This window comes from Quercus lobata, chromosome 7, assembly GCF_001633185.2.
Source record: "Quercus lobata isolate SW786 chromosome 7, ValleyOak3.0 Primary Assembly, whole genome shotgun sequence".
Classification (NCBI taxonomy): Eukaryota; Viridiplantae; Streptophyta; class Magnoliopsida; order Fagales; family Fagaceae; genus Quercus; species Quercus lobata.
Genome location: NC_044910.1, coordinates 12,063,356 through 12,086,458, shown reverse-complemented (window position 1 = coordinate 12,086,458; position 23,103 = coordinate 12,063,356). Strand labels below are relative to the sequence as shown.

Sequence of the window (23,103 nt, the reverse complement as noted above, 5' to 3'; positions counted from 1 at the left end):
CATTGCCTCCTAAATAGATAGTTGAAAATTTATTGTTAGTTACACATTTTGGCCTACTACATAGGAAAAACATAGTTCCCTAATAAAATCCAAACCACTCTTACAAAACCTTCAAGCACAATATGCCAATCAAAGTCTGCAAGGAATGCAAAGACTTTATTTATTTATTCTTTTTTCTTTTATTATTTTTCCAACAGGCTGTCCAAGGTTCTTTGAGAGCATGATCGATCCCAAGATATGCAGTTCCATCACACATTCACCAGGCAATTATACAGATAAACTCCAATGGGCAAACCCAAGTGGTTGGTCTCGTGGTTCCTAAGACCACATTTGATCCATGAGCTCCTAGTTTCAAAACTCCTAGTCAGCATTTTAGGGCCACACCCAGGGAATTTCACAATGTAATTACTGTAGAACGGAGGGATTGCACACATCTGAGGAAATAGTCAGAAGCTCAAAAAGTGCTGGACAACCTCATTAATAAAAAGAGAAAAAAGAAACATACAATCTGATTAAAAGAAAAGGTGAGAAATCCCAATGGATAGAACCAAAGGGAGAGTTGAATGCTAGTGAGAAGGGTCAAAACTCAAGAACCCATATTGAGAAACCATGAATTCAAGTAACCACTAAACTAAAACCATATTGAGGTTATGGTTAACAGGTGCCCTTCGGACATTTATTATTGGACTATTTTTGGAAAAATTTAATACCACTTTAAATTCTTTAATGAGAAATATAAAAAGCTGTAAAAAAAAAAAAAATTTTATTTTTTTCTTTTTCTTAACAAGTTATGAAAAAAATTGTGCCACAGTAACACAAGCATGCCAATTTTTGGAATGGCATTCTCAATTCTTAAATGGACTCAGAGCAACGACAGTGAAGGTAAAAAATAATGTAATATGTCATTTACGTGACTTGCTAGGCATTTTAACAAACATTTAACGAACACACTAATAACTAAAGAATCTATCACGCCGAGCAAATAAGGCACCTGCTCAGGGAAGAAACGAAGGAGCAGTAGATGTTGTTGGGGTTGCGGAAGAGGGTGGCGGCGGCGGCGGAGGCTCAGTTCGGAGTTCTTTGACGACGGCAGCGAGAGACTCCGGGTTGAGACCGAGGTCGCAGAGAGCTATGAGGACGGAGAGGGTGTGGCGGTCGAGCCCTGTGTCGAGAATGTTCGACATGTGGAATGCAAGGTCGAGTGACTCCCTCGCCGTTCGAGCAGCCTCCGGATCCATTGATCTCTCTCTCGAACAACAACCTATTCGAATTGGACCCCACTTTGCCTCGAATTGAACAGTGTCACAAAGATATCTGGGACCTTAAAAAGTTTGAAATCGATCTGAAATTTTTAGGGGAATTCGAAGTCCTAATGGTTGGTGGAGCTCTCAATTAGAGAGTGGGGTTCGAGTAATCGAGTCTCTTCACTCTTCAATCTAAAATAAATAAATAAATGCCTAAAGTAAATCTTTCTGCAACGGTATTGAAAAAGAGAAGTAATTTTATTTTTTCTTTATGAAAATTACATTTTAAACCCTATATGGTGGTTTCAATTTCAAATTAAGCCATATTGGTGGAAAAGTTTGATATTAGATCCTCAAGCTTAAATGAATTTCAAAATTTATAGTTTCATTTGTTTTACACTAAGCTTTCTCGACTTTGGAAATTATATCAATTTAAATCCTCCAATTAAGGCTCAAAATCAAAGAAAGAAGTTTCTAGAGGTGATAGCTGGCACTACAGCTGGTGCTCAGCAAAATGAGAGCTGACTGTCTCTTTCTTATCCTTGTAAATAACTCCATCACTCTTGACTCATTACATGACAAATAATAGCATGAACCATTTATTGAAGCAATTGGGTAAGGTCCTCCCACCAACATTTAAAAAGTCCAGAAGAAACCTAGATCTAGAATCAAACAATAAAAATAACATGAACCATTTATTGAAGCAATTGGGCAAGGTCCTCCCATCAACAAATAATAAGTCCAAAGGAAGATTGAATCAAGAAATATCACTAATTCACAATGTATTATGCGAATGGCTAGGTGTCCAAATCTTTTATCCCAATCAGGGAGTGAAGCTCATTCAGCAACATAGGTAGTATAGGTTCGACGTGTGGAAGATGATGGAAAGAAAGAGTAAAGGCCAATATTGAATATTCTTAGTTCTTAGTTCTTGTTATTTGAAAATAAAAGTAAGGGAAGAGCCACTGTCAATGTGAGTGATAGTCAAACTTGTGCGTCTCCCTCATATACTTGATCTTTGCCATTATACTCTCCTTAGATTGCGTATTCAAATTGCTCATATCAGGTGTGAGATGGCTTGTGACTCCAGTATCAGGATACAAATTTAGGTTAGAAGATGATTATGGACCAATATGAAAGCGGCCATATGAGAATTCCTAGTCTTACCTTGATAAATTGAACTGACTGTAGTAGCTAGGTATATATCGTGTGACAAACTGTTGCAAACATGACAAGCTTTGTGCATGATTTGAGTGATTTTTGGTGTTGGGATTTTCATTATGGAACTATGCATCAAAAAAATTATGGTATTGTTCATCTGTTCTCGCGAGCAAGTAGATGCCCATAGAAATCATCAACTGAAAAGCAGAGTAAGGGCCGGACCAAGGCCTAGGCCTAAGGCCCTATCACAATTTTTTTTTTTATCCTCAGCGAAAAAGGCCCCCTCCTCCATTGTCAAATGCCCAAAATTTTATTTTTATAAAATTATATATAATTTTAATGGTTGTACACTTAAAAAAAAAAAAAAAAAAAAATAGTGTTGTTAAGAATACTACAACTTTTACTATAGACTTACAAATTGGGACGTCACCGATCTCAAAAAAGTAATTTAAAAATTCATTAATTAGATTTATGAAATTTATCAATTATAGTCATTGTCACATCATATTGTGAATATTTTATAGTGCTTTTATCACATTTTTTCCTTTTCATTACTATCAAGACTCCCAAAGTGCGATACCAATAGAAATCTAACCCAATTAAAAGCCTATACCGTTTCAAAAAAATGTTTCAAATAAGTTAAATCATCAATTATAGATTAATCTCCTCCAATAATTTGAGGCTTTAATTTTTGTAAACCAATATCGTACAAAGCCATACTCCAAATAATATCTATCTTTCTTTGTTAAATATAAGATATAGAATTAAAAATTAAATTACAACTTTTCTTAACTATGCATTGTCATATATTCAAAATAAAGTATATTTTTTAATCATAACATATTTTTATTTCTTTTTATTAAAATTTATGATTCAACTATATGAAAATCAACTAGTTTAGTTGGTATTTTCATCAAATTATGTATTTAATATATCAAATTAACTTTGATTTGATTAATATTAAATAATTTTGTTTCGTTAATATTTATAAATAAAAGACCCTCACATAAATTTTTCGCTTTAGGCTCCAAATTCTGTTGGGCCGCTGTAAGGTACGCATTAGTCATTACTAAGTAATCCGCTGCAATAGGTTAATAAGTATGTATTTATAATAGTCTTTTTTTATTTATTTTATTTTTAAAGAAACGTAATAGAGTCAATGGTGTATGTGGTTTTTTAAAATTGTTTTAGTTTTTTTTAAATGTGGGGAAGATTACATTTCTTAAGGTACACCCTCTCTATAAACATATATTCACTTGGTTTGAAAAATGAATATATTGGATTCTTGCATTAATAGTTATCTTATGCATTAACTTTCTTGAACGTTGCTCTTCTCTAACAGTGACCCACACTCAATATGTCAAGTGGCAAGAGTAGTCCAAAACTCCATATGAGTGAGATATTATGTTTATGATGACAACTCCAATTCTGTTTCCACACAAATCGACAATCAATGTCGACCTTGATCTTTTGTTAGTTTACGATAATCACGCCATGCCTCATCAATCATATAGTGTCGTAGTCTCAACGATAGTCCCCAAAAATCAGAATACTTTGGTTTGGTATATATTATCTTGAATATGCCATCCAAAAAATTAATAAATAAAAACATTATATTGAATAAAAGTATGTGAACAGAATATAAGGCAGGGAGTTTTTCAATGGCAATTATTGCAAACATGGACAATTTTTTTTTTTTTTTTTTTTGAGGAGAAAACATGGACAATTATTAGTTTACATGAATAACAAAATAATAGAACGTAAAATTTATATTGTAGGGAATTGAATTTATAATCTTTTTATCTACAAATTAATTTTATTATGCTTACATGCGTATTCAGAGACTCTTCTATTTTTTCGGTAAAAGTTAATAATTTATATCCATTATAATTTGAGATTACTACATTTTTCAATTACAAAAAATACCTAGGAGCGTGATGAATGTTATGACTTATGCTTTTGTGGGTGAAATAATTTTTTCATCACACCTCTAGATATTTTTATGATTGGAAAATGTAGTAATTCCAAATTATAATAGAGGTAAATTATTAATTTTTACCGAAAAAATAAAAGAGCCTCTAAGCAAGCTAGTTGTTGTTGTTGTTGTTATTATTATTATTATTTTGAGAAGAAAGTGGGATATTATGTTTATGAAGACAACTCCAATTCTGTTTCTACACAAATTGACAATCAATGTCCACCTTGATTTTTAGGGGGGCATTTGGTTCGCTATATTGTGCCCTTGATGTGATGCACATTACGATGATGTAACATTAAAATTTTTGGTTTATTTTATTTGTTCTAAAATTACCACAATTTAAAATTGATAGGCCAAGAATGTATTGACCCCTGGGGTAAATTAACCAATTAACTGACCAAGTGAATTAATTAGGTTCAATTACATGCAATTAGTGTGGTAGCACAAACAAATCACCAACTAAGTTAAATGCAGCAGAAAATAAATTTGACACGGGTGATTTGTTTACGAATGGGGAAAACCATCGAGGCAAAACCCCCCAGGGTGAATTTAAGGTGACTATTCCCGAGAATCTATTATTATCAAAATAAGCAGTTAAAAGTAAAAAGAATCACAGTACCTAAAACCAACCTACAGTTGAACCCTTACCCTAATGCCCAATTGGACTTGTAATGTAGTGGCAATCTCTTCTTTCAATGCACGGCTTCCAGTACGTAACTAACCAATGATGCACGGATCCCAGTACGTGACTAACTCCACAACAACTCTTTGATTGTTGTAGTTGATTTGCAGCAGCTTCACATAGAAACACTAATAGCATCTTCAATGTTGGTGCAAGAGACTTTGCTTGGTTATAGAACTCAATGGTGTACAAGAAACGTAACAAGAACTCTTTCTTCTATAGGAGGAGGCTAAGGTTTTAAAAAGAAAAACTTATGAAGCTCTCTAGGGTTAGGATTTTCTTTTTCCACCCCCTTGAAATAGGAGTTCAATGGGCTCTCCTACTCCAAATAGGTTTGCACAAAACTTGGACTTTTCTAGTCCAATAAGGATTATACAAACCCATAAACCTTGGGTTTTCCTGGTCTTATCAGGATTATACAAACCCATAAACTAATATCCTTTTAGAATAAAAATGTTGCTGGCTATAGTTTGAATCTCGTAATCTCGATAGATTGAGACATGTGTTGAGCTTTAAAGAATCTCGACAGATCAAGCTTCTGTCGAGGAGGTATCGAGACCTGCAGATTGCACTTTTTTCTTGAGCAGTTCTTGAGTAATCTTCATGTCTTCAATTTAACCATTTGTAATAATCTTCTTGAACCTTCTTAGATTTAATCCAAATACAAGTAAAATGCGTTTTGTCAAAGGATATACCAATCATATAAAAATATGTCCTTAACAATCTCCTTCTTTGGCAATCCGTAACAAAACCACAAGAGTACATTGAATGTCTTAGAATACATTTTACTCAAGATTACAGAATAAATAAGCCTAGTCTAAAAAATTTGAACCTTGGAAGTTGTTGAAAGAAGAAGGTTCAGAATCTTGACTTGGCTTTAACTTGTCTTTCCTAAAAGGCACTAAACAAAGCACATCAAGGTACCATGTGGAAAATAATGACAAGTTAAATAAACAAGAAACATGTGTATAAAGAGAGAAAAGAAATACCACATGTGAGATAAAGTGAAACACATACATTATCATCAAATATAGAAACAACACATGATGTATGTAAATGGTTACAAAACCAAAAGATACACAACACAAAATATATATTAATATCAAAATGTATTAGACTAGCTCTTCCCCTAAGTTAGCTACATAAAAAACTTTCTTCCTTTTAACAAGAAGTTCTCCCCTTAAGTCTATTACTCCCTCTGAGGAATGACATTCAATTCTCAAAATTCTTCCCCTTTTTGAAACCATTGTCAAAGGGAAAAAAAGGCCAAAAAAAAAAAAAAAACTTGACTAAAGACAGACAAAAAACTGATATAGAGGGAATGAGGAGAACAAGGAACCATAGACCTACAAGAAAAAGAAAAATAAGATGTTATGGACACAAAGGAGAAAAAATTCAAAACAAAGAAAAGTGAAATGCATGCAAGGGTATCTTGATTGATTAAGGATGTGTTGAGAATCTATCAAGAAGAAGCCAACCTCGATCGATCGAGAATCTATCAAGAATCTATCGGCCAGACAAAAAGTTTCTTGATGGAATGAAAAGCTATCGAGACAAAAACCAGAAATTTTTGATGGATTGAGAATGCGATAAGATTTGTCGAGACAAGAAAAAAAGGTCTCGATAGATGCGAATCTGTCGAGGATCTGTTGAGCTTGAAGAAAAGGTGTTTTCAAAGAAGGGAAAAACACATAAAGATGAATGCAGCAAGCAAGCTACTCAAACATAGATCCAAACAATATGTTAAGCTCTCAAAAACATTTCTCAACAAGAAATTGCAAAGCATTCATGATCCAAAATACACACACACACACACACACTAAACAAGTCTAACTAATTTTATATTTCCAAAATAAGTTGAGACAGTTTAGTGAGTATACATTAACACTTGTATTCTTTGTGATGGCTAAATCACATTGTACCTGCACACATATTTCAAAAGTAGTGAAGAATTTGCGTGTTGTGTGTGAAAACATAGCAAGAGTACATAAGTGTCTTATATTATGACAATTTGAGATATGAGAAAATCAAATACACTCACACACAATCATAACTACTTGATGGAGACTATTACCTTCGAGGTACATTCTATAACTCCCACTTCTCCTAGAAACATGCTTGCAACCATATTTAAAAGTATTTTGATTCTTTTTTGTTTTTATTTTTCTTTGCATATTTTTCTTTTTGAGCATATCATGCAAGAGAGAGAAAAGAAATACCCAATTATGTAAGCATAAACATCACAATTTTGCTATGCCGAAGCACACAGATGTTGAAATGATTGGCTGGTTTTAGTGGTGAGATGGTTATTTATGCCTTTCTCTTAGTGGTGAGATGATTATTTATGCCTTTCTCTTAGAATTTTTTAGTCATTCCCATCAAAAAGAGTGATATAAGTGTTAAGTATAAGAGATTATGTAATCTTACTCATCACAAACAGGAATCACAAAACTCACTTGCTTAGTTGTGCATTGAGATACTCATTTAAGCTACAAAAGATACAAAGTTTAGAAAACTTTGCTTCAATAGCCATCCAAGGTACATAAGTACCAATGAACACAAACACACTGTTTTTGTATTTTCCTGATTTTTCAATATTTTTTTTTTTAATTTTTATGAGAAGCAAAATAAACAAAAACTGAAAAACAATCAAACAAAAACATATATATATATATATATATATATATATATTTATATATATATATAAAAACACAAAGCATAAAACTAGATGCAAATGCATGAAAACATGATTCCAAAAATAAATAAGAAATCAAGTAAGAAAGTCCAACTTTAGATAGAAAGCATTAAAGTAGAGGACAAACAGAAAGACAATTAAGTCTTAGGTTCCTTTATCACCCACACAGCATGAGTCTTTAGTCGTGAAGATGAAAAGACATGTGTCCTAGTATGACTACTAAAGGACATAGAGGAATTAGAATTCCCCTGAAATTGAGTCAAAAAGGTCAAAGCTTTTAATAACTCACCAAGAATAAGTACAGAGCCTTTAGACAAAGGATGAGACCTATTTGACACTTGCTTATAAGGAAACAACTTGAAACAATTAGGACGAGTGTGACTTGAAGCACCACAATGGTGACAAACATGAGTAGTTTTAGAACTACTCGGTTTCCTAGAAGGAGGTCTAACCTTGGGGGTTGATAGAGACCTTAACTTAGGACAATTTGGCCTAATATGACCAAAAATATGACAATGATGACAAGTGGGGACAAAAACAAAATTTTTATTCAACCTAGGAGGAGTTTTAGACATATGTTTAGAAACTTTAGCATTAACATAAGATATTTTACCTTTGTCCATCCTAGAAAAATTAGCCTTCAGCTCTTCATTATTTCTATTAAATGGAGGAATATAAAAATCTTTTTCTTTTGAGTTAGTCTCAACAACAAATTTGACTCTAGTTAATTTTTCAACTTCAATTTTAAATTCAACTAGTTGCTCTTCCAAACTTTTAATTTTATCCACCTGAGATGAAATTTGATTTTTAAATTTCTCATTCAAATTATTAGCTTCATCCAAATTTGCAATCAGTTCATCTCTTTCAAGTTTGACCTTTTTAAAATTAGCTTTTAATTTTGTAGAACAATTAAGAGATTTCATACAAAAATTATAAAGCTTGCAATAGGCATCTTGAATATCATTATCATCATTCAACACAAGATCATGCAAATCAAAACAATCAAGAGTTTCCATGACAACGGGAGTCAATGGATCACACAACAAAGATTAAAACCTAATCAGAGTGTGCCCACTCTGATACCACTTGATAGGCCAAGGATGTATTGACCCCTTGGGTAATTAACCAATTAATTGGCCAAGTGAATTAATTAGGTTCAATTACATACAATAAGCGTGGTAGTACAAACAAATTACTAACTAAGTTAAATGCAGTAGAAAATAAATTTGACACTGATGATTTGTTTACGAATGGGAAAAACCACCAAGGTAAAACCCAACCGGATGAATTTAAGGTCACCACTCCCAAGAATCCACTATTATCAAAACAAGTGGTTACAAGTAAAAGGAATCCTAGTACCTAATACCAACTTACAGTTGAACCCTTACCTCAATACCTAATTGGACTTGTAATATAGCGACAATCTCTCCTTTCAATACACGGCTTCCAGTACGTGACTAACCAATGATGCACGGATCCTAGTACATGACTAACTCCACAACAACTCTTTGATTGTTGCAGTTGATTTGCAATAGCTTCACTTCAAAACACCAATAAGATCTTCAATGTTGGTGCAAGAGATTTTGCTTAGTTACAGAACCCAAAGGCGTATAAGAAATGCAGCAAGAACTCTTTCTTCTGTAAAAGGAGGCTAAAGTTTTAAAAAGAAAACCTTATGAAGCTCTCTAAGGTTAGGTTTTTCTTTTTCCACCTCTTTTAAATAGGTGCTTAATGGGCTCTCCTATTCTAAATAGGTTTACACAAACCTTGGGCTTTCTTAGTCCAATAAGGATTATACAAACCCACAAACCCTGGGTTTTCCTAGTTCTAGAAGGATTATACAAACCCATAAACAAATAACCTTTTAGAATAAAAATGTTGTTGGCTATAGTTTGAATCCCGTAAGTTCGATAGATTGAGACATGTGTCGAGCTTTAAAGAATCTCGATAGATCGAGCTTCTGTCGAGGAGGTATCGAGACCTATAGATTGCACTTTTTCTTGAGCAGTTTTTGAGTAATCTTCATGTTTTCAATTTAACCACTTGTAATGATTATCTTGAACCTTCTTAGATTTAATCCAAATACAAGTAAAGTGTGTTTTGTCAAAAGATATGCCAATTACATAAAAATATGTCCTTAACGAAAATTATAAAATATATCGCATCATTTTAATCTCATCACATTCCTAAACAATATAATATTGTATTCTTGTGTTGAGATTATATTAATGTAAGATTATAATAACGTAATTACTATTACAAATAATGTAATATTACAGTGAACCAAATGCCCCCTAAATGTTTACGATAATCACGCCATGCCTCATCAATCATTTAGTGGAACACTGCAAGACTATAGTACTTTGGTTAATTTGGTATCTATTTATGGTATGACTTGGAGCCCTTTATAAGGTAATTGGTCTACGTCGTTTGAGTAGTAGATGCTGCACATCATGAGGCATTGGCGGCTCCAAGAATTTTCTTGAGGGGGGTCATTAAGAAACTTAAAGTAAACAAATTTTAATAAAAAGATAACTTGAATATATTGTGTTATTGCAAAAAAAAACACACATACATGAAATTTTACAATTTCTTTCTACGAGTTTTCATATTTTGAAATCGTCACATGATAGTTTATTATCAATTGTCATTATCTATTGTCAATGTAGATGTAATCATTTATTTTGTTAAGTTTGTATAACATTTTTATTTTTGTGTAGTTGTCATTATTTATTAGTTATTTCATAAATTATTGACCTTATATTAATTATTGACCCACATAACCACACTCATCGATACATAAAATAATGCATTTAACAATCACTAACTTTACTATTTTTTTTTTCTTGAATCACTAGTTATATAACAAAAAGTTATTATAACATGATAACAATATACACATGTAACAAATATTTCTTCGTTATTAAATTATATAAAGTTATAGTATATTTATACTATATATATACACCTTCACACACATCACAATTCACACAAATAACATTATATCAAAAATAATAATAATAATAATAATGCACAAAATTAGTATCTCACACACACACACACACTCACACACACACACACACACACATATATATATATATATATATAATATAATATAAATTTATAATTAAGAGAGACATTCAGAACTCACAAACACTCACATTTTACTCTTAGACCCAAAGATATATAGAAAGTTAGATAAATAATAGAGATGAGATGAGATTCATGAGAGAAAGGGAGAGTGATTTGTATTGTTAATTAGTTTTGAGATGAACTAATCTATGTTGTTTGATTTTTGTGCTAAATTGATTTGTGATTAGGGTGTGCAAGATTTAAACCAAGTTGTGCAAAAATATTTTTAAGGGTAATTAAATTAATAAAAAAATATTTTATACATATAATTTTTTTTTTCAAGTCAGGGGGTTCATTTGAACCCCCTGACTTACAAGTGCAGCCACCCCTGTCATGAGGTCAATGCGTAGTGATGATATTTTAAAGGATCATTTCATTTGAATATTATCTTGAATATGCCATCCAAAAAATAAATAAATAAACAAAAACATTATCTTGAATAAAAGTATGTGAACAGAATATAAGGCAGGGAGTTTTTCCAAATGGCAATTATTGCAAACATGACAATCATTAGTTTACATGAATAGTAGAATGTAAAATTTATATGGTAGGGAATTTTAAGCATACAATCTTTTTGTTTACAATGTACACTTTACATTCTATTGTTCATACAAACTAATAATTTTCCTTGCTAACATAATTACATCTCCTTTCCAAATTTCAACTAACTCTTATGTGAAGAGAAAACAATCCATGGAGAATATTCCATTGAACAACAAAATTCTGTGTTCTTTTGTCTTGTTGCTCTCTCTCTCTCTTCTAAAGTATTAAGCGATTCCATTTTATTAAAATTTTTCACTTTGCCATAAATCTAATATGCCTGATGTAGATAAAGTTCAAATATTTGGTAAGTAACACAAATGCTTTAAAAAAAGAAGAAGAATAAATAAACACTAGGGCACAAAATTTTCCACAATATTTCTTAAGAAGTTGTTACTTGTTAAAAGTGATGTGCTCTGATTAAATAATATAGGTTTTACTAACGTAGGCATACATTAGTAAACTATTTTAGGAAACTTTTTATAGAAAAATGAAAAAGTTACTAATTTTCTTGATAGCTTTTTCAATTCCCCATAAAATGTTTTCAAAAATAGATGACTAATGTATGCCTTAACCGGACCCTATTCCTAAACCAATAAATTAAGCTAGTTTGAAATAAAGTTTAGTTTATACAAGACCACAACATGCTTGCCAATCTAGAAATCATGATGGTTGTTAGAAATTAGTGGTTAAATGATTAAATTTATCATATTCCAATAATTTAAGCTTTTAGGACAATCGAAAATTTTACATGGTATCAGAGCAAGAGGTCATGAGTTCAATTCCTGTCTCCTCCACTCTTACCTCCCATTTAAATTCCCACGTGTTGGGGCTTGACTATTAAAAAGGTAGTTTATAGTCCATCGTCTATAATGTCATCTAAGCTTTGGATGTGCCATCTTTAATATTATTGTCATCCAAACATCATACTCGTCCAGAAGAAACGACATTCAACACTTAGAAAGATTTAGGCCACATTTGCCAGAATTGAGATTTATCACATAAGCCCACTACTTCTTAACGAGATCACTTTCGTCAAAACTCACTCCTACTATCTCCACTAAACTAACATGTCTCTCGTGGGAAGAGTGGCAGGAAACAAGGAAACCCACTCAAGATCTCCTATATAAGGACTTTACTTCACCACTTTTGAAGTACGTAAAAAATTTCATAACTCTTACACTTTGAGATTTTTTGAAGATCTTTTAAAAAGTTCTAACTTAGCTATCGAAGGGTCCTTGACAGGCATCATACCGGTGCACTTTTCATACTTCATTTTAGGTCTTCCATTGCAACTTGGTTTGAACATTCAGCCCACGAATTTCTCGCATCATCACACTCATTTTAATTAAATCTGAATTGTCATTGGAATAGATAAATTGTTTATGTTGCACTGGTAAATGAAGTTTTGTATGTGAATTTTATTTAATTTGTAAACCTTAAGAAACAATACCTAAGGTATTATACTTTAGTGTTACCATTTAATTAAACTCTAATCCTTGCCAAATTTGATATTCTTGTCATTCATTAAATCTTTGGCATGTAATCACTATCTCCATACTGTTTTTTGGATATTTAAATAAAATAGAAGTGATGTTTTTTGGATGATTAATATATTTCACAAAGATGATGAAGAGGATTAAGAGCATTCACATTTAGTATGTAAAAAATATCCAATTTTACCATCTTAAAAGCTACTTTATCTATTATATCATATCATTTTACAACATACCCAACATCTTAAACTCTATTTCTTTTGTCATTTTATTTAAATCCACCATTGCACCACCATGACTCACCACGCCCCACCCACCATAGACCCACCACGACCCAAACCACAACTACCATGCCTCAGATCCACCACGACCTAAACCCACAACCACCATGCCTCAGATCCACCACACCCCACCCAACATAGACCCACCATGACCTAGACCCACAACCACCATGCCTTAGACCCATCACGATCCAAACCCACAACCCACCCCTCCTTCGCCACCAAATCTGACTCACAATACCCCTTAGCCAGTTGGTCGGTGGAGAAGCTTTGATCTCTGCTTCTTCAGTGTGGAGGCCTAACCACTAGAGATGTGAGGAAAGAGATAGAGAGAAAGAAATGGATTGAGACCAGAGAAAGAGAAAGAGAAAGACAGAGGAGAGAGAGAATAAAAAGGATTAAAAGAATGAGATGAGGAATAAATTTAAATATTTTATTTTTGCAATTGAGCTACAGTATCATCATAAAAATAAGATGACATTGTAGCACAATTGCAAATTTTTTTGCAATTCTAAGACTTTGCAAAACTGAATAATAGAGGGTTTTGAGGCACTGATGTTAAATATTACTAACATATGGCATTTACAAGACCCAATGTGAATGCTCTAAAAATAATAAATTTTAAAGGGCTTTGACAGATGTGACCCGAATGGAATTAATGCAATTATTGTCTAATGGCTGCGAAATTGTCGCCAATCCTTTCATCCAGCTTGATTAGGTTGGAAAGAACTCTGTCCTTAGCTCCTACCCCTAGGAATGTACTCCATTCATGATACCTCTACTTGGAACTCCCATATATATAGATGATTGAGTTCCAACTTCCAACACTTCAAACTTTTTTTTTTTTTGGAGAAATGTAAAAAATAAACATGTATTCCTTCTGCCAGCTTCCATAACTATTGTGTCCTTTTTTAAAAAGTTAATCTTGCAACGCATGTCTATATATATATATATATATATATATATATATATATATATATATAAACCCTCCGTTTTTGTTACGTAAAATGTTTTATCTAAAAGAATATATATATATATATATATATGTTTTATCTAAAAGAATATATATATATATATATATATATATATTTTGAGTATTTAATTGCGTTTTTAAAAATGTTTGGAAAACTTTTTGGGGGGGGGGGGGTTGTTTGGGTGAGACGTAAGTAAGATACACGGTTTTTAAATTAAAAAAAAAAAAAAGTAAACGTCCTAAATGCCCTAAGAATTTCCTTAATAATCAAAATACTCCCAAAACTATCCAAAAAAAAAAAAAAATTAATTACCAAAATGACCAAATTATCTCTAATCAATATACTCCTAGAATTGAACCACCAAAATAATCAAAATATCTATAGAACTAATGGAAATTCTAAGGGTATTTTGGTCATTTGCGGCATTTCAAGGGCTTTTTAAAATAAATTTTTTGGGGCTATTTTCATAATTGTGGAGATTATGGGGTATTTGGATCATTTTAGGGTTTTAGGGCTATTTTCATATGAAGGAAAGGACCTTTCATTTCTAACCTTGTCCCAATTTAATTAAAATTTGGGACGAACTTAATTAGGAGTTTCATTTATATAATAATTATCTTCATGAAGAAAAGTATATGTTTAATTAATTAGAGTCACAATGATACACAGTTTGTCAATAGTATTAAACTTTTTTCTCGCTAAAAAAAAAGTATTAGACTTTCCCCCCTTAAATTCTGTTGTACAATCAAGATTGTTGTATCATGGATTTTTTTTTTTTTGGCAGAAATTTATTTGAAGGGAGTAAGTATTAACCCCAAAACGGGGGCGTCATGACAAGGACGTTGGCTAAGAAAAACTCAGTGAGTTTTGATGAATGATTTTTTATAACTAAAAACATAACTCGAAGACTAAAAATACAAAGAAATAGTAAAAACTCATAGTTAAAATCAAAACAATTTCTTTATTTATTTACTTATTTTTGTAGATATATAAGATAGAACAAAAAAAGAAAAGAAAATATGTGTGGTTACTCTTGATTAATTGATAAGAATCTGTAAGTATAACCATACTAAATTTAATAGAGATTAAGTCTTCATTGAGTTTGCGTTTATCATAGCCCAGTGTCATATTTTTGTCAAAGTCAAGCCTACTTGGTTAATTAATCACTTTCACAAGGACCACCAACTTTTAATTTCCACATGAGACGCGCATTCCAATCTTCACTATATAAGAACAAGCAACTTCGTGGGGGTCATCCATTCAAACCAAATTAAGAGCCCCAGTTCTCACTCTCTTCATCTTGCTCAATGATTCAGTCTCAGCAGCAATGGATGGTGATTGCCATAATATGTGCATCTTTGGTGCAGATTTTCATGGCAGTGGAGTCTGTTCCCATAGATGATAAAATCACAAGTCTACCAGGTCAACCTCAAGTCAGTTTCCAACAATTTTCTGGCTACATCACCATTGATGAAAAGCAAGAGAGAGCTCTTTTTTACTACTTTGTTGAAGCTGAAGCACAGCCTGATTCAAAGCCCCTTGTTCTTTGGTTAAATGGAGGTAAGAAAATTCTTTTCCATTTCCTAAAAATTTATGTTTTTGATGTCCATTTTACTTGGTTTAGTTTATGAAAATTGTGAAACATTTTACTTGTTTTTTGGTGTATGAATATGACTTTGCCTTTCTGTCTACATGTAGGGCCCGGTTGTTCATCAATTGGTGCTGGAGCTTTTGTCGAGCATGGACCCTTTAAACCGAGTGGAGACAATTTAGTCAAGAATGAGTATAGCTGGAATAAAGGTCTTCCACCATCCTTTCTCTTTATCTTTTTTATGTGTGCGGTAGGTAAATATCCATTTTGAATCCAACTTTTTGTTGAAGCATATATCCGTATATATTTTTAAAGTTCTTTTCTTAGATAAAGTAAATTTTCAACTTTATTTCATAATTTTTATTTTTATAAAAATGTTTGTTCTATAATTATTGTTATTTATGTTTTTTATTTATTTATAAAGTTTATTAAAGTATTCTTGTATCTTAAAAAATAAGTTCTTAATTACAATGAAAGTTGCCTATAAACTCACCTATAAATATATAAAATTATAAACACAAATATATACTTAACATGTGGCATACATTGATAAGTATTTACTTAAAAAGTGTAAATAATAATTTTTATGTTATTTGAAAAAGAACTATATTAACATTATGAGTGTTATTGATTTAATTCATTTCCATGCACTTTTCTACGTGATTTGGTTTACTTAGATATCATCATTAATTAATGTAAGATATTGTATAAAATAAAAAATAAAATAAAAATTCAAAATGTTTGGTTTGGGTTGTTCAACCAGCCCGCAATAAAAATTTATGTGAGGTTGATTTTTTTTTTTTTTTTACTCCATTAAACCAACCTTTGGTTATTTAATTATTCCAACGTTTTTTTTTTTTCTTTATAAAATACTTTAAAAAAAAGTTATGTAATAAAGGCAAGAAAGTAAATTTATTCAACCTTCATTTTCTATCATCTCATTTTTTCTTCTCAACCAAAGAAATGATTTTGCCATCTCTTAAATTTTAACCCCCCAAACCAAACACACGAGAAACTAAATCTTTTATATTCCCTCACTTTTTACGAACTTTACATTTTTTATCTCTCATTTTTCCATCCTCCAACCAAACAAAGCCTAAAGTTATAACATCTAAGAAAAAAAAAAATTGCCAAAGGTCTTATAATTGAATTGACACCTCCCCATGCATAAAGTGCTTAGAGATTTAGGGAGTAAAGGATTCGAGCTGTGGGGTTAGTAGCATATTGTAATTATTTCTAAAAAAAAAAGAAAAAAGAAATTGAATGAGAATTGGATTGCACTGTCCTTTTAGTTATTAATTTATGGGGAAAAAAAAAATCTTCTATAAAGTTTCATAATAAAAAAATTAATTTTTAATTATATGAAAATTTAATAAACATTTAAAAATTTAAAGAGCTTGTGGACAGTGTTACAATTCTGATATCAAAGACTGTGACTGATTAAGAAAATCTGATACAAGCATAACAACCATTTAGGAATTTAAGGGTGTGATACTGACAACTGTCATGCATTTCAGTAGTCGTGCAGGACCCGCACATTATCTTTGCCGTCAAAATCTTAACATATTAGATAAAAGAGAACTAATATGTTCATAACATTTTTATAATATTTTCACAACAAATTTTAAGTAAAAGATTGTGACTGATTATTATTATTAGGACAAAAAAAATAATCTTAATATTAAGTTCAAATTTAAATTAATAATAACTAACTACCGATAATTTGTTATCTCTCCGCAAGTAGGTGAATCTTATCTCTTGCTATTTCCTTTTCTACTTGGCAATCATTTCAAGTTCGGAAACTTCCGCACTAGATGCTGGGGCATGGGGTCCACGAATTCTGAAAATTGAATAATTCTCTTTATATAATAAAACAGTAATTATATATATATATATATATATTTATTTATTTATTTTTCACTTTGATGCTTAAAATATTTATGGGCTACCCCACTTAAAAAATTAAATATTTTAAATTTGAATTGAAATAATCTAATAAATAAATGAGAAGAAATTTATAAATATATTATATAGATAAGTAAGGTCATCATTTTCATTATTCAGAAAGCTATAAATATATAGATAAGGAAAGTCGCTACGCTTGTTTGCCTGCTTAACATTCTCAAAAAAAAAAAAAAAAAAAAAATCATTCAAAAAATAATTTTTTTTTTTAAAAGCTTACATATATATAACACAAAATTTCTAACTTACATATATATATATATATATATATATATATATATTGTATGGGCACGATTTGGAGTCCAAGCCCAAATGTATGGGGTCCTGGTCTAATAAACCCAATACAATAAATTTGTAGAGTATGGGTCAAAGAACTAGATCTTAATGAGTTGGGCAACGACTCATGTTGAGTTAAGGGACAATCAAACACAAATAAAAGATATCGGTGTTAATGGATCTTTAGTCCGAGGAGGCCAAAGTTTAACGTATACTGATCACAATTGAAAATTAAGATTGTTTAGTATGCTACAGTATTCTCTCTCTCTTTTTCTTTTTTCTTTTCTCCCTCCCCTACTCATGGGGGTTCTTCCACATTATATAGCTCATTTTTGATCATCTAGACCTTACACTTGTTGATCATCTGGATTCCCATTTGAGTATCCATCCCATCAGACACCCCTTTCAGTCTTTTGTGAGTTGTGACAGCCAAGACAACACTGTTCAGAGGTCCTCTCCACATTAATGTGGTCAGAAAAGTAGCTGCAGTGCACTTAATGCGATGGTAGCAACTTTTTCTTAGATATTTTTGAGTTTCTTTACCTCTCATACGTTCATGGAGCGCATTTTAATTGTTAGAGTACACACTTGGTCTGCCTTTGTTGTATCTGAGGAGGAGTTCCTCCTCGGACCTCCTTCCCCTCATCCCCCATTGATGAGGCTTTTAATAGGAGTCATTTAATAGTTATCTTCTCCTCCTCGGACTTGTTAGTGTCCTCGGACTAGGCCCAAGGCCCAATACATTATTTTGGGCCCTAGGCCTTATATATATATATATATATATATAACGCAAAATTTCTAACTTACATTATTATTATTATTTTTTTTTATAAAGTAAAGTTATATATTTAAAATTTTTAATAGTGTATGATAATTTTTCATTGGGTTTTTATACAATCCTAAAAAAAAAAAAAAAAAAAAATCCTATATATATATATATATATATAATAGATTTGATACCTAATTAAAATTTATAACATGCCAAAGTCTAAAAGAAAATTTGAATTACTGATTTTCAGGTTACTTTAACTCCTTTCTCAAAAGGATAAATTTCTCATTGAACTTATTTAATTAAGAGAAAGTTTATATATACAAAAAATTTGAAAACTGCTAATATGATAGATAATTAGTGATAGGTAAAAAGTGATGTTTGTGGTAAGTTTAGATGAGATCCAATAACAGTGTTACTCTTTAATCAAATGTACGTGTATATGTTTATATGTGTGTTATGTTCATTCTAAGTTACTGTGTATGAGTTACAATCTAGATTGAAGTGGATGTATAGTTGTTGTTTACATTTTAAGTACCTCTTTGTGGCAGAAGCAAATATATTGTATCTGGAATCACCAGCAGGAGTTGGATTCTCCTACTCCGCTAATAAGTCATTTTACAATTATGTGAACGACGAGATAGCAGGTATATGTTCTCTAGCCTTTATAATCAGTCAAACTTTTTTTTCCTACTGAATTTGTTTCAATACTTTTGTAGCATTATACGTATTGAATTAGTACTATATTCAAATAGAATGTGCATATACCTTTCCTTTAGCAATGATTTAAAAATAAATTACAAATGTGACAGCCATGATTTGAGAACGAAAACAAAACGAAAGGCAATTTGCTTAAATTTAAGTGCGCAACTTTTACATTCAAATAGCATTGCCATTTGTATAATGATTTTATATATGCTTTTGAAACTGACATTGGGTTTGCTTTTCTTAAGCACGAGATAGTCTTACATTTCTGCAGCGCTGGTTTGGAAATTTTCCAGAATACCGAGACAGAGATTTTTTTATTACAGGAGAGAGCTACGCAGGTGTTTTTTTTTTTTTTTTTTTTCCTTATAATTGAAGACAATTTTTTTTTTTTTTTTTTGGGTGCAAACAACTATAAATCTTCTGTTCATGTGCATATGCACACATTGTTGAGAGAAAGTGAGATAGAGAACATGAATTAGAATCAATATTTTGGTCTATAACATCACATTGATAAATTATTGGATCATTGGGAAGACTCAATTAATTATGATGATTAGGGAGCCATAATAGGCCTGGTTTAAAAATAAAGGTGTATTATATTTTTCATTTTCAAGTAGCCAAAAAAAAAAAAAAAAAAATCTGTTAATTTCTTATCAAAGAGAGATTTCTTATAAAATTCATGGTATTATTTCTTTAATAGGTCACTACGTGCCACAACTTGCCTACCTCATTATTCAGTCCAAAGTGAAGTTCAATTTAAAGGGAATAGCTGTGAGTATAACTTTGGAGATATGATTTCAAGAAAACTTGAATTTTTTAATTTAATTGTTCCTATTTATTTTATGTTATGCTTATGCCAAATAACATTGAGTGGGCAAAATTTTATAATGCAGATAGGGAATCCTCTTTTGGAATTCGCAGTTGATTTCAACTCGCCGGATCAGTATTATTGGTCTCATGGTTTGATATCTGATGGTGTTTATGAACTTCTCACTAAAAGTTGCAATAGTTCTCAGATTATGAGAGGTGCCATAAGAGGATTTCTTTCTTCTACCTGCACTTCTGTATATACTGAACTTGCAAAAGAACTTACTGACTTCATTGACCGATACAATGTAATTGGTGACGTTTGTCTATCATCTATTCAATCACAAATGGACATGCTTTATCAGCCCCTCAGGTCTAGATTTCAATATTTGACATCTTTCAATTCAGAATCAGATGCCCTCAGTCAGCAGGTGAAGTTTATATACCTTGTCAAAACTCATGTTATGTGTGCTCATTACTTCTTTTGATTTAAAACACAACCTTTTGTTTATGGAGATCACAATTGACTTTGCCTTTATATTTACCCTCTGCTTACAGGAAAGTATAAAAGAGGTAGATGTTTGTGCACAAGAAAACACACAAAAGTATTTAAACAGAAAAGATGTGCAGACGGCTCTCCATGCCCAACTCGTTGGAATCAAGGAATGGAGTTTATGCAGCAGGCAATGATATGAGCTTTTTTTTTTTTTTTTAAATTTTAGAAATTAGTGCCATCTTTAACTTAAGTTTTAAGTATTTTTTTTTCAAGGCCAATTTAATATATCATAAATATCTCAAATACTATGAAACAAAATTAATAGCCACAATGTTAGAATGTTGACTTGTAATTAAAATGCAAAGGATTCTTGCAATCTCAATTAATAGTTCATGATTTTTCTTCATAAGTTCTTTTTTAGTTTCAGAATGAGTCCCATCTGCGATCTAAAGAAATCAAACATTCATTTTGTTTTTATAAATTATAATTCTTTCCTCTTAGTGATACCACAACTCTTGGGGTTCCTTATTTTACTATTTAAATCTCAGAGTTCTAGAGTATGATGATGAAAACCGAGAGATACCTACAATTGGTGTCGTGGGCTCACTTGTCAAGTCTGGCATCCGATCCTTGGTTTACAGGTATGGTAATAAACTCTTTACAAAGCTCTTTATTATTTTGCAAGAAAAGGTCTTGCTGTCAATTTAGTTGATTTTGATGTACTATGACAGTGGAGATCAAGATGGAATAATCCCATTTACTGGGACTCGAACACTGGTAAAAGGATTAGCAAAGGACTTGGGACTGAATTCAACTGTGCCGTACAGAACATGGTTTGAGGGAAAACAGGTCAATATATTTATATTCTTGTCTATTTATTGATGGTGCCAAATGGTATTCTTTTTCCTCATTTATTTTTTCCTTTAGGTTGGTGGATGGACACAAGTATATGGTAACAATCAGCTATCCTTTGCTAGCATAAGAGGAGCTTCACACACAGCTCCGGCCACACAACCAGCGAGGTCATTACTTCTATTTAAGGCATTTCTTGATGGGAAACCACTACCTGCAGAAGCATGATATTACGTGCACAAGTTGCAGGGCAGGTGGGATCTTTGAAGATTGGTAGCTATGGTGTTTCCTTGATTTGTGCCAAGATAGTTGGTATTTGAATGTTATGTCAGTTGTAGTTTTTTAACGTTGAGTTATTATTTTGTTCTAGCTTTTAGGAGTTGGAGTCTGTTGTTATTTAGTTCTACTTTTTAAGAGTTGGAGTTTAAGAGGATCACGATTGTGTTAGTGGTCCTGATTTTATGCTTTGGAACATTACCATCTACTTGTATAAATTCAGCAGTTATTGGAATAAAAGTTATCAGAAAATTTATCATCCAAACTTATCTTTTAAGGAGGCTAGACTACCTCAAATCAATCCAGAAATTATTCATTATTTCCTATTTAAATTCCACAAATAAGCCATCATAGGTAACGATAAGGAGATATACGTACCAAAGTGGTATCAGAGCTTGGGGATGGACCAAAGAGTGGAGCAATTGGAACAAAATGTCAACTCCATGGTGAGCGGACAACAACAGTTGATCGAAAAAATGGTTGATATTTATGCGAAGATTTCGGAGCTCTCTTCTTGACGTGAGGAGGGTGAAGGGTCACATGTCGCTTCGGGAAAACGTCCTGAGGGAAGATGGCAACAGGGGGGATCTCATGTTCGGGGTAGCAACCAGTCATATGCTCCTCGTTTAGTGAAATTGGATTTTCCAAAGTTCAATGGGAGTGAAGACCCTACAAGTTGGATATGAAGGGCTGAACAATTCTTTCGCTTTCATGAAACGCCGGCAGAGGACCAAGTAGCTCTTGCTTCATTCCATTTTGAAGGGGTAGCTCAATTGTGGTATAAGTTCTTGTAGCAAGAGACAGACACAACCACCTAGGCCACGTTCAAAACAGGGTTGTTGGCTCACTATGGGCCTACACAATTTTATGACCACTTTGGCGAACTCACAAAACTGCAGCAAACTAGCACAGTAAAGGAGTACCAATCTCGGTTTGAACAACTCTTGGCCAAGGTTGGATACCTTCCACCTCCACACCAAGTAAGTTGTTTCGTGAGCGGACTAAAGGAAAGCATTATGGCAGATGTTTTGGCGGGATGACCTTTGGATTTGTTGAAGGCCAAAATTTCACAAGAATGCCCATTCCATGAAAAAGTAAAGAAGGCCCAATTCAAGTAGCAAGAAGAATCAACATTAAGGCCCAATTTATATTCAGATTTCCAGCAAAAAGGTCATCAAAAAGT

General features: G+C 32.1%; 2 protein-coding genes across 3 annotated transcripts; one reads left to right on the top strand and one right to left on the bottom strand.

Moving 5' to 3' along the window:
* On the bottom strand, positions 1–1,465 carry LOC115953420 (mitotic-spindle organizing protein 1A-like). 2 transcript variants are annotated; one of them, XM_031071059.1, is made up of 2 exons: positions 992–1,465; positions 1–345 (listed from the first exon to the last, which is right to left on the bottom strand). In XM_031071059.1, exon 1 carries the CDS (start codon positions 1,236–1,238, stop codon positions 996–998), a length of 243 nt encoding a protein of 80 aa, XP_030926919.1. In that variant the 5' UTR covers positions 1,239–1,465; the 3' UTR covers positions 1–345; positions 992–995. The 2 variants fall into 2 exon arrangements, with proteins under 2 accessions (XP_030926919.1, XP_030926918.1); XM_031071058.1 differs by having other exon boundaries at positions 3–434; positions 992–1,464.
* Positions 1,466–15,339: 13,874 nt separating this feature from the next.
* Positions 15,340–22,185, top strand: LOC115953627 (serine carboxypeptidase-like 45). The gene is made up of 10 exons (XM_031071365.1): positions 15,340–15,743; positions 15,882–15,983; positions 19,333–19,428; positions 19,735–19,827; positions 20,190–20,260; positions 20,383–20,727; positions 20,855–20,979; positions 21,341–21,433; positions 21,524–21,641; positions 21,720–22,185. Exons 1-10 carry the CDS (start codon positions 15,491–15,493, stop codon positions 21,870–21,872), a joined length of 1,449 nt encoding a protein of 482 aa, XP_030927225.1. The 5' UTR covers positions 15,340–15,490; the 3' UTR covers positions 21,873–22,185.
* The last annotated feature ends 918 nt before the right edge of the window (positions 22,186–23,103 follow it).